This window comes from Mus pahari, chromosome 3 (genome assembly GCF_900095145.1).
Source record: "Mus pahari chromosome 3, PAHARI_EIJ_v1.1, whole genome shotgun sequence".
NCBI lineage: Eukaryota > Metazoa > Chordata > Mammalia > Rodentia > Muridae > Mus > Mus pahari.
Genome location: NC_034592.1, coordinates 163,995,966 through 164,018,357, shown reverse-complemented (window position 1 = coordinate 164,018,357; position 22,392 = coordinate 163,995,966). Strand labels below are relative to the sequence as shown.

At 45.3% G+C, this 22,392-nt stretch overlaps 2 protein-coding genes across 4 annotated transcripts; one reads left to right on the top strand and one right to left on the bottom strand.

Annotated features, from left to right (window-relative positions):
• The first annotated feature begins 7,662 nt into the window (after nucleotides 1–7,662).
• Npbwr2 (neuropeptides B and W receptor 2) lies at nucleotides 7,663–11,543 on the top strand. The gene is given in 5 exon segments (XM_021192826.1): nucleotides 7,663–7,751; nucleotides 10,605–10,754; nucleotides 10,786–10,919; nucleotides 10,922–11,077; nucleotides 11,080–11,543. Coding segments are annotated over 5 exon segments (993 nt in total).
• Nucleotides 11,544–14,515: 2,972 nt separating this feature from the next.
• On the bottom strand, nucleotides 14,516–20,508 carry Oprl1 (opioid related nociceptin receptor 1). 3 transcript variants are annotated; one of them, XM_021192715.1, is made up of 4 exons: nucleotides 20,295–20,508; nucleotides 19,554–19,810; nucleotides 16,751–17,106; nucleotides 14,516–16,669 (listed from the first exon to the last, which is right to left on the bottom strand). In XM_021192715.1, the coding sequence occupies exons 2-4, from the start codon at nucleotides 19,775–19,777 to the stop codon at nucleotides 16,146–16,148; spliced, it is 1,104 nt and encodes a 367-aa protein (XP_021048374.1). In that variant the 5' UTR covers nucleotides 19,778–19,810; nucleotides 20,295–20,508; the 3' UTR covers nucleotides 14,516–16,145. The 3 variants fall into 3 exon arrangements, with proteins under 3 accessions (XP_021048374.1, XP_029392495.1, XP_029392494.1); XM_029536635.1 differs by lacking the exon at nucleotides 19,554–19,810 and having other exon boundaries at nucleotides 20,295–20,370; XM_029536634.1 differs by lacking the exons at nucleotides 19,554–19,810; nucleotides 20,295–20,508 and adding an exon at nucleotides 19,117–19,527.
• Nucleotides 20,509–22,392: the final 1,884 nt, after the last annotated feature.

Here is a 22,392-nt window from a genome sequence, read left to right as displayed (position 1 = left end):
ATGCATGGATAGATATGTGAATGAATAGATGCTTGGGATGATGGCTATTCTTGTTCAAGAACTTGACTACATTTAGAATTAACTAAAATGCAAATGGAATTTTTTTCTTTTTTCTTTTCTTTTATTTTTTGAAACAGGATTTCTCTGTGTAGTCCTGACTGTTCTGGAACTCACTCTGTAGTAGACCAAGTTGGCCTCAAATTCAGAGATCTTGTCTCTGCCTCAGAGTGATAGGCTTAAAGGCACAAGCCATCACTTCCCTGTAATCCAGATCTTTTGAAGTAAGAAGATACAGCTTTAATCTGGGCCACATCATCTGATGTGATGACAGCCTATATAAAAGACATGGAAGAAAAAAGCTTGCTCTCTCTTTGCCTGCTTGCTTTTGCTCTCACTAGCAAGTCCATTCCTTAAATGGCTTTAGAATCTACTTTGGGATTTCAGAATCTACTGAAGACCAGCTGAGACATAAGCTTTGTAGACTGAATGACTACTGGATTCTTGGACCTTCCATTGGTAGACAACCATAGTTGAACTAGCTGGACCACAGCCTGTAAGGCATTCTAATAAATCATATTTTTCATTTATTCTATAAGTTTGTTCCTTTAGAAAATTCTAATATAGATTTTGGTACCAGAAGTGGTTTCTAGAGCAACAGAAATATAAAGGTGAATTTTTTAAAATATCTGGAATAGGTGTTCCAATTTACCAACCCCTACAGTTACTGAAGCCCCTCTTGAAAGCTGAAAGAGTCCTGAAAGTCCATGGTGTGAACTATTTTACAAACTTAAGGAGACAAATGCATTGGTTTATCCTGATTCACCAATTATGAGTGGCAATAGATTTAATGATTCTGTATATAAAACTTTAAATAATTCGTGGAAAAACACAGGAAATGAAGATGCTGGTTGCTTGTTCCTAGCATCCCTGGATTAATTGACAAAGGAAAAGAATGAGCTCTGTGATAAAATTAACCAACTTCTAACATCTCAGAATACAATGGAGGAGAACAATGAACTTAGTGATAAAATTGACTGGCTTCATGTGCAGCACATACACAGTCTAGAGGTTTCTAAGTGTGCCCTGGAAGAGAATCTTCTCTCCAGCAGCCACAGAGCTCAAGTTGCAGAAAATCAAATCGAAGCCCTCATTGTAAGGTTGGCTGTGTTATGGCAAAAATTCAAATCCCAGCCTCGGGGTTCAGCGACTAAAGTAAGGGCACTGATTGGTAAAGAATGGGGTCCTGTGACTTGGGATAGGGATGCGTGGAGGAACCTACTGAAGCCGAGAACTTTGAACCCTCAGGTTCTCAAGGGTTTATCTCACCCGAAGAAGTAGTCTTTGCCCTCTGAAGACGATGAACACACCTCAACTCCTGGAAAGATTGTCTTTTCCACCTTTGACTGAGGAAATTAATTGTTCATTGTATGCTAAACCAGCAGTGACTTTGTCTAAAGGAAATGTCAGGCAAGACAATACTGATGTCCCTCTGAGCCTAGACCTATTAGAGAGTGTAGTCCACAGGGAGGTGGGCTACAATACTAAAGAGCTTAATGAGTTTACTAATTCATTCAATCAGAAGTCTAGAAAATATGTGTGGGAATGGATTTTAAAGATGTGGGATAATGATGGAAGAAACATAAACCTGAATCAGGCTGAATCTGTTGATATAGGCTCTTTGAATGAAGACTCTAGGTTTAATATGAAAAGTAGCATAGCTGTTTTTGGGTTTTTTTGTTGTTTTGTTTTGGTTTTTTTTGTTGTTGTTTTTGTTTTTGGAGTCAAAAGTTTGAATGATTAGCTGAAACATTTGTTAAAAGATGGCCTGCTGACAAAGAGTTGGAGATGCCTGGTATTCCTTGGCTTAGTGTTGAAAGGATTTTAAGGCTCAGGGAAATTGCAGTGCTAGAAGGGACATGCTGTGTAAAACCTAATTCTCAACAATGGGAAGGCCCAGGAAATATGACCTTCATTAACCCTATAAGATGAAAAATGATGAGGAGGGCACCAACACATTTGAAAAGTTTTGTTGTTGCCCTTTTCCTTGTACCAAACCTTAAAGGTTGGTGCCACTGCTGCTAAATGCAGTGCGTTTAATTGGACCCAAGGTAGCAGGGGCCAGGTGGCAGCACTAAATTGCCAAAGGCAAGTTAATCATAGTTATCATAATGGGCACCATATACAAAGCCATGTTCATAATGGCCTGACCCATAATGGTCAGCACAGGCAAAGTGAATGATATGATGATCTGACTTGTATGGACCTTTGGTACTGGTTAATTCAATCATGGTGTTTCCAGGCATGAAACAGATAAGAAGCATAAAGCATTTTTGTTTGATATATATAAGCAGAAAAAAAAAATCTCGGGCTGGTGAGATGGCTCAGTGGGTAAGAGCACCCGACTACTCTTCCGAAGGTCCGGAGTTCAAATCCCAGCAACCACATGGTGGCTCATAACCATCCGTAACAAGATCTGACACCCTCTTCTGGAGTGTCTGAAGACAGCTACAGTGTACTTACATATAATAAATAAATAAATAAATAAATAAATAAATAAATCTTAAAAAAAAAAACAAAAAACCTCAAACAAATGAAAAAAAGAGAGGCTTCATTTGATTGTGGCAGAACAGAATCTCAGCCCATGAACTAATTCCAGTCTTGAGCCAGTTTGCAGACCCAGAAACTTTTGAATGAAGGGCAACCAGGTTCCCCCTGCCACCAGAGGAAGGACCTTAATAAAATACATAAAGTTTTACTGTTAGCCTTTCTCCAGTCTTTCCCTAGAGAGACTTACAGCCTCTTACAAGGTTAACTGTATGCTGGAGAAAAAGAAACAATCAGACTTTCCAGGGCCTGTTGGATACTGGTTCTGAATTGACACTGATTCCAGGAGATCCCAAGAAACATTGTGGACCTCCAGTTTAAGCAGGGGGTTATGTCAGGTGATTAATGGAGTTTTGGCTGGTCTGAGTCACAGTATGTTTTGTGGGTCCCAAACTCATTCAGCAGTTATTTTCTCAGTCCCAGAATGTATAGTTGGGATAGATATTCTTAGAAATTGGCAGAATTAGTTTTTCTTTTCTTTTGTTTTGTTTTGGTTTAGTTTGAAACTCACTCTGTAGACCAGGCTGGCCTCAAACTCATAGAGATCTGTCTGCTTCTGCCTCCTAAGTGCTGGGATTAAAAGAAATGTGCCACCCTGGCCCATCTGGCTGAATTCTGATATCGGTTCCCAGACCTATGGACTAAGAGCTATTGTGTTTGGAAACACTAAATGGATGCCTTTAGAGTTGTCCCTGACAAGAAAAACAGTATCATGTTTATTCACACTGGTGAATATCACACTGGTGCACTATGTTGATGACATTATACTGAATGGACCAAGTAAGCAGGAGGAAACGACCACACTGAACTCATTGATAACACATATGTGCATCAGAGGATAGCACATAAATCCAATTCAAGGGCCTTCTACCTCAGTGAAACTCTTATGTATAAAGTAGGATTGCACAGCAGCAATCTATTATCAAATGAAAATGTCATATATGTGCTTGTGTCCACGCAGGTCTACAAGTATAAGTAAGTTACATGAAGAAGTTGTGTAAATGTCTTTGCTATGTCAACTGCCGCCAAGCACACACATATGGGAGGAGTGCTCCCTATGATGAGTTGAATGAAGAAGAGATTAGGGTCTTGTTTACTGATGATTTTTTCTGCATGTTTCTCTGGTTACCTCTTTGGGGAGACTGTTAAAGTAGCAACGAAGGCTTATTAAGAAAAAACTCTGGGGCTGAAGAGATGGCTCAGCTGTTAAGAGCGCTAGCTGCTCTTCCAGAGGTCCTAAATTCAATTCCCAAAAACCACATGGTAGCTCACAACCATCTATAATGGGGTCTGATGTCTTCTTCTGGCACACAGGAGTACATGCAGATAGAGCACTCATATGAAAGAGAGAGAGAGAGAGAGAGAGAGAGAGAGAGAGAGAGAGAGAGAGAGAGAGAGAGCTTTATTAGAAAGGAAGAAGAGAAAAAACTCTTGGTCAAGAGAATAGAATTTATGGCCTGAATACAGACCTAACATTCCAGTGCACCTAGGCCAATCTTTTGTCCAAGAGACCAGCACTAGAAAGGTGGGTTCACTTTAGACCATGCTAATGAATTAGATAGAATAATTAATTATTTGTACTTGGGATTAACTCTGACTTACTGTATCAACTATTACTAAACAGATGCTCCCTCACTACTGCAGTTTCTTATTCCAGGATAGAACAAAAAAGTGTGCCAATATCTTAATGATTTTGAAGAAAAAAAAAATAAAAATAAGAGATATTTGTAAGAAATATTAAGCATGAGTTTTTTTTCTATCAAACACTATAAACTTGTGTTTAGGACAAATAATTCAATTTTTTGTATTCTCCACCTTGTAAGACTATTTTTATGAAAATGTTTTAACATATCCCCCCAGACACACACTGAGAGTAAACCTTTGTTTACACAAAATCCCCCTGCTGACTTAGATGGCCTGGAGCAATGACTTCCCCACCTCTAGTGATCCCTTTTCTCTTCCTTAGCTTCCTATGTGCCAATCCTTGAAGACTAGCCAATCAATTAAGACTGTATGGTCAGACACCAGCCAATGGGGGAAAAACATAGTCACCACCTGAGTTAGAATGAAAACTGGGTGCACTTCCTGTCTGGGTGTGTTTAGTCTCCCAAGCACACCATTTTGATCAAGAATAAAGTGTTGTTTTGTCCAGATACTTTGAAGCAGTGGTCTTTCTTTGTGGCTCTGAACTTATTTCTAACAGTACTCACCTGCACGTCCACATGCACACTCTGAGTAAAGCCAGACACTTGAAGATACCTAGCCATTCCCTGACCACCTTGCCGGTACTGTCCACAGTAATGACCACAACTGCCCCTAGCTGTATATAGAATACAACCCTCCAACCCTTCATCTGACTCTACACCAGCTGTGCTGACGACCCTTTAGTGTGCATAAGGATCTCCAGGGACATTCCCTACAGCTGAGTGCAGTGGGCAGCCTTCAGTGAAACCCTCCGCAGTAAAAAGGTGAAGCCCTGGGAAACAGGCAGTAGGCAAAGGTGAGAGCAGCCACCCGCCACTGACCCTGGCATCTGCCTTGGCTCTGGGCCAGGGTTAGGGGGGAAACACCACCGCTGGAAGATTGTTGGGCTCATTTCCTTCACCTTTTCTCTCTGATGGAGGCCTTCAGGCAGGGGAAGGGGAAAGACTGTAAGCACTTCCCTTAATTGCATTAAACAATCCCAGCACTGAGTATAAGTGCTGAGGCCCCGGGGAGTAATATGCTCCTTCCAGTTAGCACTAAGTCATACTGGAAGCTTAACAGGCAGATTCCCAGAGCAGGGACTGGCCACCTATACAAGCACACATGGGGGTGGGAAGCAGACAACCAACAGCTTTAATCTCCAGCTTTGATAGAGGGACCTGAAAACCAGCGAGAGGCCTCAGAGTCCACCAAACCAGGTGGCCTTGCCTCCTGCTTTTTGAACTTGAAGCTGTCCATAGCCTCATGACTCAGGACAAACATCACCCCAACCTCTGGTCTCCCGGTCCTCTTCAGTTCCTACGAAAGGATCCTGCAGACTCCTGTTCCTCATCTTGCCCCACAGAACTTCTGATCTGAAGCCCTAACAGGAAGTCCCTCCACCCACAGTTCTCCAAAAGCTCTTAATCTGTATATACATAGGAAACTCCTTCTCAACAAACAGTGCCACATAATTCTGTTCCTGTCTCCATACTCAGGGGAGTTCAGCTGTCAACTCTATTTACAGCTTTAATCCTACGAATTGATGAACCGATCAGGACACAAGGACCAGCAGAAATCCCTACCCAAATATCCCAGCTCCCCTAGCCCTGAGCTCACAAGACTTAGACCATTGGCACAAAGCGTCAAATACCAAAGGGACCCAAACTCTTCCTGGGCAGCTGAGTTCTGGCAAAGTAGAAACTGTCTGTGTACAGCCCAGAACCTATGCACAAGAAAGGGCCACCCTGCTCCCCTGCTTTACAAATAGTCTTTCTCAGTTTCCTTAAGAAAACTGCAGCAGGCAATGGTGGTGCACACCTTTAATCCCAGCACTTGGGAGGCAGAGGCAGGCAGATCTCTGAGTTCCAAGCCAGACTGGTCTACAGAGTGAATTCTAGTACAGCCAGGGCAACACAGAGAAACCTTATCTAGAAAAAAACAAAGAGAGAAAGAGAGACAGAGACAGAGACAGAGACAGACAGACAGACACAGTGGGGGCAGAATGAATGGCAGCTCTATTTTTGTAGTAAAGCTGACTCTGAGCTGCTTGTGTCTGCCTAGGGTGAAGCCTTTATTTACTTAAAGAAACAGGCCGCACATATGTACATAATCAAGTATACCTGTACTTGTTAACTTTCAAACCTGAGACAAACAGCTGAGGTGCCTATTCAACATATCAAAGCAGACCTGACAGGTTCTCCTAGCATCCTTCAGCCCCTACTTGTTACAGGATATGGTTGACATATGCTTCCCTCTACCCTGAACTTTCCAGCCCAGGCTGAGCTGCCTGTCCCCCAGAGGTTCTTCTCTACATAATCAAGACATTTGGTTACCCACTCCTTTTCTACCTTTGCTCTCTTGGCTGTTGTTCTGATTCCTCTCTCCTCTCCTTCTTCTTCTCCCTTTCCTCAGGGTCATGGGCATGGCTTTAAGGTCATGACCACTCTGGACTCCCAAATGCGTCTGGGACACGTGCCTCTGTCTCTGCTCTACTACTTACCTATAATAAACTTTCTCTTCCACCCCATAGCAGTCATATCCTTTCCTTTCCTTTTTAGTTTTTTTTTTTTCACTACTATAACAGAACAGATTAAAAACTGTAGAGAAGGGCTGGAGATGTGACTCAGTGGTTAAGAGCACTGACTGCTCTTCCAAAGGTCCTAACTTGAAATCCCAGAAACCACATGGTGGCTCACAACCATCCATAATGAGATCTGACATCCTCTTCTGGTGCATCTGAAGACAGCTACAGGGTACTTAGATATAATAATAAATAAATCTTTTTTAAAAACTATGGAGAAAAGAAAAATAAATGTATAAAGGAAAGATGCATTATTCATACTCCATTTCCCCAAGCTCAGAAAATAAAATCATCTCCTCGACCAACTTCTGCCTTGGTTTGCTTCTGTAGAAGTAGTAGGACCTCCAGGCGCCTGGTAACAGTGGATGGAGGTCGACTGCCACATCTACATGAAATGACAATAAGGATAAAGCCCTACAGTTGAACTTTCCTGTTGCTGACTGCTGTGTTCCTAGCTTACACAAACAGCCAGGTGGCACACCCCTTCTTCCCCTTATCCTGGAAAGACCACTTCTCATGAGACAAACATAAACACGCATGAGACCCAGATGCAAGCCTACAGTAGCCAGACCCCTAACCCACCACATACCCGACCACCCCATCCTCCCAACCCAGCCCTAGCACTTCCAGAAAGTCTGGTTGTCACTGCAAGGCAGTTCCCCACCCCCACCCCGTACAGCTGACACCTGGCTCCCTCCCCGGCCTTTCCCCTCACACCCAACAGGCTGCAAAGACCAATTCATTTCTGAAAGTGAAAATCCTTTCATGAAGCAAAGCTTTCCTCTGGGACAATGCCCTGCCAAGCAGAACAAAGCAGCTCTCTTAGCCCAAGTGTAAAGGCTATACAGACAGCTGCTAAGCTGCAGAAGCCACAGGTGAGGTGTGACTAGAGAGGAAAGGGGCATCTGGGGTCTCCACACATGTGGACCGGTGCCAGGATGACTGGCACCCACAGCAGCCTCAGGCTGTGACAGCTTAGATCCTACATTTTATAACCCTACATTTTAGTACCAATCCACATCATTCCCAACCCCATCCCTTCTTCTCATACCACGGGGCTCCCATGACCATATTTGTTCCTCCTTTTTTTCCCACTTCCAAGAGAACAGGCTTGGTGAGGAGCCAGGGCACTCCCCAAGCCAGGCTCAGGAAGAAAGAAGTCTGGGAGGGACTTTATACTGAGCTGACTACTAGTGAGGTGAAAGAGTTGGCTAAAGGGAATCAGGAGTCTGGTGGAAGATGAGAGAGAGTTCTATACTCTCAAGAATGCATTCTAATACTAGTCCACTTCCCTCCTGGTCTAGAGGGAAGATATCCTAGCACAACAAGCTCTGGAAAAAGGTGGGGAGTGAGGTATTTAGTGTGTATAAAGTTAAGCAAGAAGAGATGTAAAGGACCTCTGCCTTTGCCAGTATTAACAACAGAGAGCACTGGCCAGTTCCTCGCTGACAAGATTAACAGGGAGGAAGACTCAGGACACAAGCTAGATGACAGAAGATCTAGCCACCCCCTTTTGCCAGGGGAAGAGTCCGAAATCAGTCAAGCCTGACACAGGTCTGAAACTGTCACATCTCTGGTTTCCTAACTCTGAACAGACCCGATACCTGTTTTATTCCACAAGCACTCCCCAACTCATTAAATTCAACTTAATAAAGACTTTCCTCATAGTTGCTGACCATGTCTGTTGGTTGACCTCAGGGGCCTCAGTCTCTCTAAGTGAAATGCTCCTCCAGAAATACCTACTAACCAGTGCTGATCCACCTTTTAGTACAGTATACACAAGGAAGAATCCATGACTGCTCCCACCTGATATTCCTTAACATAGTCAGGCTCAGTAACCTCAAGGCACTCAGGGTCATGGTTCATACTCCTATCCTGACCCAGCCCAGAAAAAAACATGGAACAAAAAGACTTGGGAGAGTAACTCACAGAAGTTGCTGACCTGTGGATATGGGGTGATAGCTTTGTACCCCAGAAGGCACTGGGCAAATCCTCAGTGGACAGTCACATCCCCCAAGGCTGAAAGCAAACTACTCCATCTTCCCTAACCAACCACCATATGTATATGTACAAAGAAAAAAATACCCCAACTCAAAGTGGCTGCTCATCTTCAGCACTATACTTGCTCTAAAAGCACAACCAGAGATACAGCCCTGCTGTTTGTGAGTAGGACCGACTGAGCAGTTCCCACTTAGGGGCAAAATGTGCAAGGAGTATAGAGGAGGTCTTGGCTTCCAGTAGTTTTCCTCAGTGCTACAGAGAAGGGGCCAGGAGCCAGTGTAGGAGCAAGTGCCTTTCTCCGTGGCCTCTCATGGCTGGTAAAAAAAAAAAAAAAAAAAAAAAAAAAGGTTGTCTATGGTCAACATTTGGCTTCATATGAAGACCAGCAGTCCTCCAGTCCAATATTTATATAAGAGTACACACAGACTACTTTGGATATAGTACAGAGCTACCCTCAGAAACCCCATACAAGCAGACATGGGCCCACACATACATGCAATGTACATACCATGTGCATGCTTATAAGTAGGCTGTGGTAGCTTATGTCTTTAATCCCAGCACTCAGGAGGCAGAGACAGAAATATCTCTCTAAGTTTGAAACCACCCTGGTCTACAGAACAAGTTTTAGGACAGCCAAGGTTATACACAGAGAAACTCTGCCCATGCCCCGCCCCCAGGGAAAAAAAAAAAAGGAGGAGAAGGAGGCATGAGATCTACCAAGATACAGATACACAGACAAAGGTACACAGGTCCCTAGCGCCCGCAGACAAAATCACAAATACTCTATAGAGCCCAGAAGCCCCTGTGTGTGTCTTCTCAATAGATAGACACACACATGAGCAAAAACACATCTCTCGGCTACCCATTTGTGACTTACCTGAGTGATTAATAGCCAGCAAAATTCTAACACACACACACACACACACACAGGGGATGACAGAGCAGGTACAGAGAGCATGGGGATGGGATCCCAGACCACCAACTGCAGGCACTGTAGTTCAGCACTGGGTGGGGAACGGGGTGCTTGCTTCCAGGAGCTTCAGTCAAACAGTAGCACCCAGCTTTCTCCACTCCTCTCCCTGCTCATTTGTGTTATAACCAGGCCTAGGTTGGGAAGCCAACAGACTGAGGTACAAAGCATGCAAGTGGGTCTTGGAAACCACCCTCCCAGCTGACCAAGACTGGCTGAAACCTCTGCTGAAAGAAAGGAGTCACACCCTTCATCTCACAGCTGCCTATACTCTGAGATCACACCAAGGCCATCATCTTCCAGCTATGAGACCCTGGACAGAGGGCAGGTCAGTGGAATACCTAGGAAAGCAGATGTTTACACAGCACTATGGAGAGTGAGAACTTGACTCCTGAAGGGAAGAACTTTTAGATCCAAAGTATCCAGGAAAGCATCTAAAAGGTGCATCTACAAATAGGCAACAGCACTGCTTCCACTTATTGTATACTGGGGATAGTAGGTAGGGTTGCTCTGGGTCACTTAGCATCTCAGGGGTGCAGCTGCTCTCATATGAGCAGAACATGGAAATGGGGCTACATTCAGGAAGCTGAAGGAGAACTCTACCCCACCAGGCTCTCTCTGACCCTAGGGCTAGGGTAAATAGAATGGCCTCAGAGAACTTGAGGTGGCCACTGTTGTAGTGTTTCTGACAGTTTCTTTCCCAGAAACCAGCCCAGGAGGCCCCTGGCCAGATATCAGTCTCTAAGCCCTACCATGATGCAGGTTGCTGAGTACCCAGAGTCCTCCAACAGCTAAAATTACTAACAACTTCCTCACTACCATGAGCACAAACTTGTCCAAGGATAATAATACCCATCCCAATGTCACCTTCTCTGAGCCACTATGTGGAGCCACGGTGCTCCACATGCTCCTGCCAACTTCTGCCAACATAACCTGCCAATAGATACTCTGTGATCTGTGCTATAGGCCTAATTGTTAACTTGGCTATCATTTATGTGATCCTGAGGGCACCAAAGATGAAAAGAATAACTAATGTGTTTGTCCTGAGCCTAACTATTGCTGATGGGCTCTTTGTGCTGATGTTCCCACCAATATCACTGAGTACCTGCTACAGCCATTCTGCAAACTGGTGCTGACCACTGACTACTACATCTTCTCCAGCATCTACTTCCTGGTTGTGATGAGTATGGACTGCCACTTAGTGGTACTGGCCACTGTGCAATCTTGCCAATTGCCTAGGCACGCCTAGAGGGAGCAAAAGTTGTGGCACCCAGTTGTGGGCTAAGTTTCCTGAGACCAGAGTGGCCCTGGTTTCAGGCCAGCCACACATATACATTGGTTCTTGGCTTTGCAATGCCATTGTGCATCATCTGCATGTCATATGTAGACCAGTGGTACAGACTTCATACCATGAAGCTCCACTCTGGCATGAAGGTTCTAGGCAAGGCCAAGAGGAAGGTGACTGTCCTGGTCCTCACTGTGTTGTCCATGTGCTGCTTTCTTTGCTGGATGCCCTTTCATCTGGCCTCTGTGGTAGCGCTGACTACAGGCATGCCCCACACATCCCTGGTTATCGTTATCTCCTATGCCATCACCAGCCTCAGCTATGTCAACTCATGCCTCGATCCTTTCATGAACTCATTCCTGAATGACAAATTCCACAAGAATTTCTGTACCATAACCCTGCTTCAGGAGGCCTAAGCATTCTTGCCATTTACCACCTCCAAGAGCAGTGGTTGACCAAGCCAGGGAACATTCTGTTTCTTCACACTTATCCCTGTGTTCTCCATACATACAGATACATACAAACAACTATAACATTCCCTTTCTGTTCCTCTGCTTCCTACACATCCCTAAGGAGACAATAGCAGGCAATCTGATCCTGGTAGCAAGCACTCTAAGTCTGACCACCCACAGAGGATGGACACAAAGATAGCCCCCAGGCTAGTACTTTATGTGTCCTGGAACAGGAACCTTTGTAAAACTGACAGGTTATAAAAGGACAAGCACTTCAGCAGTAAAACCAAATATTGTCATGACCCAGAACTCTGACACCTTCATGGCATATGCCATCCTTCTGCCCACCAAGTACTTGAGCTTGACAGAGCACTTGGACCTTCATCTAAGCCAGACGGTATTGGATAACTTTGCTGTCCATAACTCTAGTCAGCCCTTAAATGTCATTCTCCCAATATCTCCCCTGAGCTATTGCCTATTGTTGTGCAACAAAAACTTAGAAGCTAAGAGATAAGAAGTGTTTAGCTTCTGAGGATCCAAAACTGAGGAGTGGCTTATTCAAATGATCTGGCTCAGCTTCCCATGAGACTTCAGGCAGAACATTGGTAAAGTCTAGGTCCTTTGGAAACTAGACAATGGCTGGGGTCTCTTTTGAGAAATCCTGCTCCCACTGCTGCTGGCAAGACATGGATGCTCCACAAACTTCTGGAGTACTCTCACAGCAACCAGAGGGTCTGAAAGTCAAGAGGAAAACTTGGCAAAGAGCTGTGTGATCTAGTCTCCAGATCCACTCTCAGACCTGACACAGGCTCAATATTAGAGAGGAATGGTTGAGGACAGCCTAGAATAGGCACTTTTTAAACCACAACCCACACCCACAGCTCTACTGAGATCAAGCTGTGCCTGCTTCACTGTCAGACTTCAGCAAGGCCTAATTAGTACACACTGCTCCTGAGTAAGAGAACCCCTTCAGGACAAGAGCCCCTTATAAATAGATACAGCAAAACATCTCACTTTCCAGAACTGTGTTCAGGCCACAGAGAGTGGCAAAAGCAGGTGTGCTGGGCAAAAAACAATGTGTGAAGGAGGAACAGAGTGAGTGGAAGATGAGTGGGAAGATCATGAGGGGAACACATTGGTGAGTGAACTAGGCTGTGAAAGAGATAGGCACCCTTCGGGATAGCCTCTCAGCTGGCTCTAGTTTGCTAGAGCTGACCACAACAGAGGAGGTACCAGCCAAATTTTCTCTGAAGATTCCAAACCCTTGTCCCCTTCGATGCTCTAGTGGCAAAATCATTTAGTAGGTAGTACTTATGCAGACCTTTAGTCCCACCCACAGACCAGCAAAGGGAATGGCCTCCCTTTCCTGTCATTCCTCAAGGCTAGCCAGCTAGACCAAGGGTGCTTCTCACCAGGATCCTGTTGGAACTAGCTTTGGTTTTCTCCATGAACTCAGGAGTCTGACTTACTCCACAAAACCCCCACACTCTGGCTCCTGCTGCCAAGGAGATCCTAACCCTACTTAGTTCCCAAATCTTCCTGCTGTTTCTCACAGCTGGTCAGGGACCTTGGCTGGGCCTACATTGGGACCACAGTGCCCTCTGGTGGGAAGCGTCTAAAGCAGCTGATGAAGCCTGCCTTTTCTGAGGTAAAAAGACCCTGGGGACCTATCTGATCCTATACATCCTGCCCTTCACATAACCCCAAGAGGAAGGCTGCACAGTTCCCTTTGCACAGAGAAGGAAAACCAGATTCAGAGAAACTAGACTTGATCAAGCCTGGTAGTAAACAGAAACAGTTAGGGGTGAGGCTGTTACACAAAATGGGGAGAGAATGGGGGAGGTACATAGTCCTGGAGAGCCAGTAAGGTATATTCACCTCTAAGGCTCCCCTAATGGCCAGCCTCCTTAAAGACAATGGCCAGGGTCAGCAGCCCAGAATCCCACCACCTATCAGGAGCATACAATCTCCTGGAGACTATAATTTCATCAAGAAGGAAATTTTTCCCTTGATGCTGAATTTCTGTTTGAAACCAATGTGTTTGCTAAGAACTACTGATGTGCTTGTACACACACACACCACACACACACACACACACACACACACACACACATACACACTCACATTTTGAAATCCTATCTCCCAATGTGATGGTGTTATGAGGTGACTTTGCTATGGGAATAGGTTGTGAGGTTGAAACCCTACAACCTCATTATTACTATTAATATGATATATGCAGCTCTGAAGTCATCTTTCTATAAAATAAAGATGCAACAAAAACACAATCTCATAGAATCCAATCCATCACACCTGCATGAACTGCATCTTTTAAGCCTATGAGAAATTCATATCTATTGCTATAAACTGACAGACTAAAACAAAACAAAAAACAAATGGACAGTGTCATTAAAACTTGTATAAAACTAAGCATTGGCTCACTAACCTAGTACTGGAAGCAAGGTTTAGCACATAAGACCCTCTTCAAAGCCCCCCGACAAGGGCCATCTGCCTGAGAGTCAACTTGAGCCAGATTGGGCCTACACAGACAAGAACCAGAAGGTAGATCTCTATAGTATAAGGTTGCTCTGCCACCAGAGAAGGGTTCTCTGCTCTGTTATTACCATAACTCCTTTTAGATTTGCTCAAATGGTGAGAGTCTACAAAGAAAATCTGTGAAGAAAGGCATTTACCCACTGCCCCTGAGGGTGGGGAGAAAAGATAGTCATTGTCTTGGGAGAAGGAAAGGCCTCTGCCTCTGGTTGCCTCTGCAACCCAGGAAGTAGTTTCCCTCAAGAGGCTCCTTAAAGTCCCTCTGCCAAGGGCAGAACAGGTTTAAAAACCCATCAGCCTGGTCCTATGCCTCATCCCAGTGCATATCAACACCCAGGAAGTTACTCTTATGTAGCTAGAATCAGAAACACTTATTCTATGGACAGTACTAGTCACTGGGTAAGTGTTTATTATGAGCACTCCTTCATTACCCCAGAGGCAGGTTCAGGGCTAGCTACATGCATGAAAATGACATTTTTTTTGCATGCTTAAATACATAAAGATATACAAATTCACAAAGTTTCTAGCATTAGCAAGAAAACACTAGAGCTAATGGCTCCTGCACAAGTGTCATAGAAAGAACCCTGGTCTCCCCAGAAAGATTGTTAAGGCCAGGTCTCTCTGAGACAGGAACCAGCCTAGGTTCTGCGTGGCATGAAACCACCTAATCAAGGTCCCTGCATAAGATCAGATTCTATCCAAGATCGCTGGTATTTTGATACCTGACCCACAGAAAGGGCATTTACAAAGCCTCTTCTTCCGTGAACCATCAAATATATCTCCAAGATATCGACTCTTCTTCCAATGTCCCCCAAACCATAATAGTCCTTGCAGATTGGCTCCAATGAGACATTTTAGGTTTCAGCTCTCATACCAGCTCTTCATTTGATGCCAAGTCCAGGCCTTGCTCAGATATGTCCTAGCCCTATACATGAAGCAGGTGCCCACTGTGGGTATAGAATAGAACACATCCTGACTCCACTCTTTTCAGGTTACAAGTATGCTTCTAGCAGTACAACTGCTGACCTCTAATATTGTGTAAAAGAGAGACTGCTGGAGAGCTGAGGGAGGCTGTGGAGAATAAGGAGAGAGCATATTCTCATGCCCTGCCCATACTAAGCAGCCAAGACCAGCATGTGGTGCCTTCATGCTGTGAGCAGCCTACAGAGGCCACAAAACTTTCTCCTGATTACCTCCCACACAGCTAGAAGCAGGGCTTGCCAAGCAGTCTGTAGAATAAGAGTTCACAGTGGTTTTGGAGGGAAAGAGCCTTAGGGAAGCTCTGTGTCTTATCTCCCTGCTAGCCTCTTGCTGAGAAGATGGTCCAGGTTGATAGAGCAGGCAATGGCAGTACCAGATGAAGTGTGAAGTCCCCTTCATATACTCCATAGTACAGCATGAAAAGAATCTTCAGGAAACAGTCATCCAAGAACCCACTGATGCTCACCCACCTCAGGTAATCTGAATGCATCAGTAGAGTCAGAACTAGAAGATGCTCCAAGGCAACTCCAAGCTTAAGAACCAGGCAACACTGGGTATGATCAGCAGTTCTGTGAAAACACTGAAAGGCTGAGGGCAATAGCACACAACAGGTAGTCACAATAGTGACTACATGATCACTACAATACCTCAGGCTAAGCCCTCCTAGAGCCAGGGCAGCAGGGAGAAGCCAGAGAAGAGTCAAGTGAACCATGAATACCTACATGGGTTCACCAGGCATGTCCACTGTGTTGTGGATGTTTCCATGCAGTTCCTTTGGTTCTCTCTGGTCCTATACCAGGGAAGAAACTTAATCTGACAGAGGCCATGGAGGCCACCTTGATGCTTTGACCTGTCCCATGGTGCTAAAAGGTCTTCCTCTAGGACTGAGCATCCCGAACCAAGAGAAAAGCCATTCAAGGCCCCAGATGCTCAAGGTTCAGGGTCAACCTAGAGAGCAGTGACCTGTGTGAGCTCCGTGTTGGGTGTAGATGGGCTCTGTGGGCTGACAGGCACCATGGGCAGGTCCACGCCTAGTCATGCCGGCCGTGGTACTGTCTCAGAAGTCTTGCAACCAAGGCCTACATCCTTGGCAATGCTGCGCACACGATCAGAAACCTGCATCTCCCGGTGCAGGGCAGAAGCACAGCAGAACTTTCTAAAGCAGGCCTTGAAGTTCTCATCCAGGAAAGCATAGAGAATGGGATTGAGACAACTGTTGACATAGCCCAGGGCTGTGCAGAAGCGTAGAATGGCTACTGCAGTCTCACTACCTGGCTGAACACCCAGTCCTTGAACAAGGACAAAGACCTGCACCGGTGTCCAGCAGCCCACAAACACAGCCACAACTACCAGTACCAGTCGTGTGATACGCCGCAGGTTCCGGTCCTTCTCTCGGGAGCCTGAAAGCAGACGGACACCACGAAGTCGTCGAATCATGAGACTGTAGCAGACAGAGATGATCAGCACAGGGATGATGAAGGAAAAAAGGAAGATGCAGATAGCAAATACAGGGCCCCAATAGTCCTGAGGGGCAGGGATCTCCACCAGGCATTCGATCTCTGCAGGAGAGAAATGAGGTCAGAGGGGCTAGCAAGAACCATGGGGAACTAACTGGTCAGGGAGGAGGACCACCCACTGACCTTCATCCTCCACTTGTGCTGAGCCCATGATGGCAACAGGAACACCAACCACTGAAGCCAGGGCCCATATGGCCACATTAACAGCCTGGGCTTTGCTGGATGTCCGAACATCAAGGGCACGGATAGGGTGGCAGATAGCTACATATCGGTCTACACTCATGGCAGTCAAAGTGAAAGTGCTGGTAAACATGTTGTAGTAGTCGATAGCAATGACAGTCTTGCACAGTGCATTCCCAAACGGCCAGAAGCCCAGAAGGATGTCTGTGCCCTGGAAGGGCAGTGTCAGCAAGACCAGGGTATCAGCCAGTGCCAGATTAAATATGTAAATGTTGGTAGCAGTCTTCATCTTGGTGTGCCTGTAGAGGACAAGGAGAAGAAACGCTCCATTTGGCCATTTTGGCTAGACTTGTCAGCAAAAGGATCACCAAGAGGGTCATCATCTTTGAATCTCTCAACCCCAGAGTCTCCAAAGAAGCTTATTAAATGGCAGATTCTGCATTACACCCAAGGTTCACTGAGCATAGGACTTTAACAAGCTCCTCCATGTGATTATGACATCTACAAAAAGGTTCCAAGTCTATGACAGGACTACCCTGGAAAAGTTGGGGGCATGGAAGAGTACCTGAGTGCATATCTAACCTGAACGTGAATTTGTGGAAGGACTCAAGAGAGAGAGATGCTGTCTTCTCTCCTCAGTCTCTCTCAAGACTCCTCTCAGAGGTTTTTCAGGGCACTGCCTGTAAAGTTCATCAAAGATCTTCCAAGTGCACAATGTTGTCTAGCAGTGAAAAAAGAAAATGATGGGCCAGCCAAATAGCTCAGGTGTTAAGGGCACTTATTGCCAATTCTGATGACCTGAGTTCTATCTCCAAGACACATGTGGTAGAAGGAGAAACTTACATGCTAAAAGGAGAAAACCAAATTTCTCATCTGACCTACACATCCAGACAGAAACACACATACCTATAAATAAACATATATTTTTATTCTAATAAAGAAAAAAGGAGATGTGCTAGTTAGGTTTGATTGTATTCAAGCACTGGGAACCATGTTAGGAACATTATAAGTAATAAATACTAGTGGAATGAATTAATGTTTATGACAGTAGTAGAGAAGGGTGACTATAGTGATGATGATGATGATGATGAAGGTGATGGTGGTTATGGCGGTATGGTAGTGGTATGGCACAAGAGATAACAGTAGTCCATGATGTTTAGTTGCTATCAGGGAATCTGGGATTAAGTTCTGTTTCTTAGACATTAATCCCAGAGACTTAATTACAATAAATAACAATGTTAATGATAATGGTAGATATCTGAGCCAAGCTCTTCACATAGATTTTATCTCATTTGAGGTTTACCCAAAAGCAAAAATGCCATTTAATCCCTACGCTGTGGAGAAGAAAGCTGAGACTCAGAGGAGCTAAGTAGCTTTCATAAGGCTAAGAACTGCTAAGGTGCAAAATGGGGCTCAGAGCATGTTTTTCTGACTCCTGGCACACACCCAACTCAAACATGCTGTGTGTTGTCTCCTGAGCCAGTGCAGCCACAGCAGTTCCTGAGACTAGTTCTCTGGGGATGCTGGTGGGAAAGATGGCGTTCCTTGTCTACTCTACTACAGTAAATGGCTCGAGAGTTTTAATGTCCCAAATGCAGAGGACAATAGGAGAGAAATGCTGATGACAAGGAAAGGCAAAGCTCACAAACTACTGTCCCTGGTTGCTGTACTTCTTGTCAAAGACATATCCTTTTAACCATGAGGCACATGGGTCATAGAATAGTTTCCCACATGGGTCCTCTGCCGAAAGTCAATACTTGGAATGCTTTTCCAATCACATATCATATATATATATATATATATATATATATATATATATATATATATATACACACACATATGTGGACATGCACCTATATGTCTATATAATGCACATTTCCCATCTAACAAATGGAGAAAACAATTGCTCAGAAATACTAAGAGGACCATAATGAGGCAGGGTATGGACACTACACTGCCCTTCCTCCACCACCAATACCACACCTACCATGATACCAACAAGGGGACCATGACTGCTTTCTTCAGAGTAATCTTTTTGAAAGAGGAAATATCAGTGAAGAACCTTGCTCTAGTTATTCACCATTCAAGGACCTCCCATGTCTTCCCAATGTCCAAAGAATTTGGTGTCCCCATTCTGGCATTCAAGTCCTCACCTGCTGTCTCCAGTCCCCCTCAATGCCCTCCCAGCTGGAAAAAAACAGAGACCATCATTGCCACCACACATTTACCAATTGCATACTCCTTGCCCAGCTTTCTTGTCCATAGAACTGTACCTCACATTGCCCTCTTCCCCTCACTGTCGACTCTACCTCAATTGTCCAGTACTGTTGTCTTTCTTTTTAGTCCTCCAAATTTTCCCATTTCTGAGCACCAATAGAGCATGGGCTCAGCTAAAGACATCCACCATGAGCAGGGATCCCAAAGGCCAATGAACAAGGGCTTCAGGCCCAGTACCAGCCACTCTTCCTCTCTTTGAGAAATCTTAGGATCCTGTGTATCCATGGTTATTCACATAGACATCATGACATGGATTTATCTGCAGTGCCAAGCCTCCAGGTGGTGACACCTAGTCTGAGACAGATGGGGGCAGAACAGGAGTTCAATTTCAAGGGTGAAGTTCATGTCCCTTGAACAGAGAGGGAAGAAATTTGATGGAGCAGGCAGAAAATCCATACTTGTTCGAATTCATCCAGAACAGCCTCCTGCCTCAGGTTCCCCCTTCACAGATTGATGGGGCCCAGCCTACCTGAGGATGACATACATGACGAGGCAGTTCCCCAGGAGCCCCCCGATACACACAGCCAAGTAGAGCCCCACGATGGTGACCTTGAGTCCAAGGGGCAGGAAGGCACTGTGGCTAGCATTGAGGAGCAGGTGATGGGGTACGGTCTCATTTAGGAGGGACAGGTTCCCTTGAAAGTGGCTGCCATACAAGACCTCCCAGAATGGGGCAGGAAAGAGGGACTCCATGCTGTCACTGTGCAAAGGCACTCAGTACAGTTCCTGGAACGGGACACAGAAACAAGTAACCACAGTGCTAGACACAGTCCACTGAGGCCTTAGAATGGCACAACTACACTAACAGGCACATGAACACCTCGATGAGCATCCACAAACACTAGCATGTACACACACAGACACATGGACACAGACAAAGGCATACATATGGGCACATGATGACACATACAGAGGCATGGGAGCACATTTACTCACAAGGTTACCTCATATTAGGGTTATAGACTCGCACAGAAGCAACATGGAGGTAGCTACACAAGCATACATGTCCACCCACCAAGACTCAGGGGCTCACAGCCAGCCGAATACAAAAAAAAAAAAATGCCCAAACCATCCTAAGGCACACTGGAGCACAAAAGACATGGAATTTACCCAGAAATGCCTAGGGCACAGGCACTTCCCTACCTCCCAGTGCTCCCCCACCCCCAGCTCTGTCAGCAGCAGCAGAAGCCCTCACTAGAGCCCCTCTTACCTCCAATGGCACACACAACCTCTTCAGAAGCTGGGCCAAAATAGACCCTATTGCTTAGCAGAAAGGCAGGCAGGAGCACAGTGAACTGAGCAATGCTTCTCACTCTAGCTTGGGGTCTGCTCCGGCTGGGAATGGCTCCTACCTCCTGCTCCGAAGATAAGATATTGACTAGACGCAGCAGCCAGTGCGGCAGCCAGAAGGGGGAGGGGCAGAAGGCTGCGGCTGAGAGGAGGAGGGGCTGCGCAGGTTGGAGAAGGAAGCCAAAAAAAAAAAAAAAAAAAAAGATTGGCTCACACAAGACAGACAGACACACTCAGGATCTGGGACACACAATGGGGACATCCACAAACACAAAAATGGAGACATGAACAAGAACTCAGACACACATGCATACACAGCCTTAGACACAAGAATACACTTAAGATGTATACAGAGAAATGCTCACCTAGAGGCAGATGTGAGGAAAATGTTTCTTTTTGTTTTGTTTTGTTTTGTTTTGTTTTGTTTTGTTTTGTTTTGTTTTGTTGGAGGGGTGATGGGTTAGAGACAGGATTCCTCTGTGTAGCCTTGGCTGTCCTGGAACTCAGAGATATATCTGCCTCTGCTTCCTAAGTGCTGGGATTAAGGCATGCACCACCATCACTGGTAAATGTTGTTTTGTACAGCTTAGCCCAGACCATATTTTGCTAGCTTTCCTGCCCAGAACTGTCCTCAGCCAAGTGTCCAGTAAAGCAGAGTACCACAGCAATAGACAGCAATACCCTGACCCAACTAATTCTCCAAGTAAAGGCTTTCTTGCAAGTAAGCAAGAGATTGTCTGGACTAAGGATCAAATACTGCCCTGAATCTACTATGTGCTATTTATACCTAATGTACACTAAACCCAGGACAAAATTGAACCCAGGAACTCCCCCTGCACATAGCCATTGCCACCCATACTATCCTCACACAAATGAAAGCATCATGTCTCTGAAGTCTGAAGCTGCCTGTCAATACGTCATGGTAAGGGGAAGTCAGGTCTGCGGGTCACTTGGAGCTACACCACAGCTAACTCCCAGAATTAGATCTTAGAAAACACAGAGATACTAAGCTCCTCTTTCTTTGCCAGCACAAGGGTCACAGTCCACCGAGAAAAAGCCATAAGTTAAGGACATGTAGGTTAGGGACCCTATGCTGAGTCACTAGCCATCATCAAATCATAGGCTTGCTTTTCCTGTCTGTACTGAATGAGAGCCAGATCTCCCACATGCAGCCAGACCCTGCTCTTTCTCTAAGGATGGGGACCTGGTTGCTAGGCAACTCATAGAAATGTTGCTAGGATACCTGTCCAACCAGAAAAGGCCAGAGCAGACAGACACCCCAGGACTCAGCATCCCAAGCTGTCTCCAAGGACTTGTCTCTCCATTCTTGGAGATACATGGACACTCAAGGAGACACATGAGGACACATTCCTGCAAATAAACAGAACATACACAGAGATACCCAGACAGGCGCAGTATAGAGACACGGAGACACAAGGGATATGTGCTCAGAGATGCACACAAGAATCACATATACAAAACTCACAAAGTGAATGCAGGCACAAAGAGAAAGATACAAACAGGATGTAAACTATAGTGTGGGAACAGACAAGCACAGAGCAAGACCCCGCGATATATAGTACATAAGTATGTACTCTCTGTTACTGTCTCTGTCTTTCTGTCGCTCTCTCCCCCTTCCCTCCCACTCCAGGTAAAGCTGGCACACAACCTCAGAGTTATCAACCAAGTTGTCTCTGTACCTCTACAGAGCCTCTTTTCCTAAAAGTCTTTACCTGCTTTCCAGTCCAGGCTCCAGGTTTGGAAAGAGGATGCCATAAGCATTGTTTAAATGTAGCAGAACAGAGCTACAGAATGTCCCTTCTTCTCATGACCTTGGGTTGGGTCCTGTGTGCTTCCCCTTGCCCCACTGCATGGATCCCACACCCAAGCCAGCTCTACTCTGACCTTCCTAAAAAGCCTGCCTGCCACTGCCTCAGTCCCATTATGGCCTCAACTATGAATCAGCTACAATGCTGCCAAGTAAGACTGAGCTCTGGTCTCAACATATATCTGGAAAT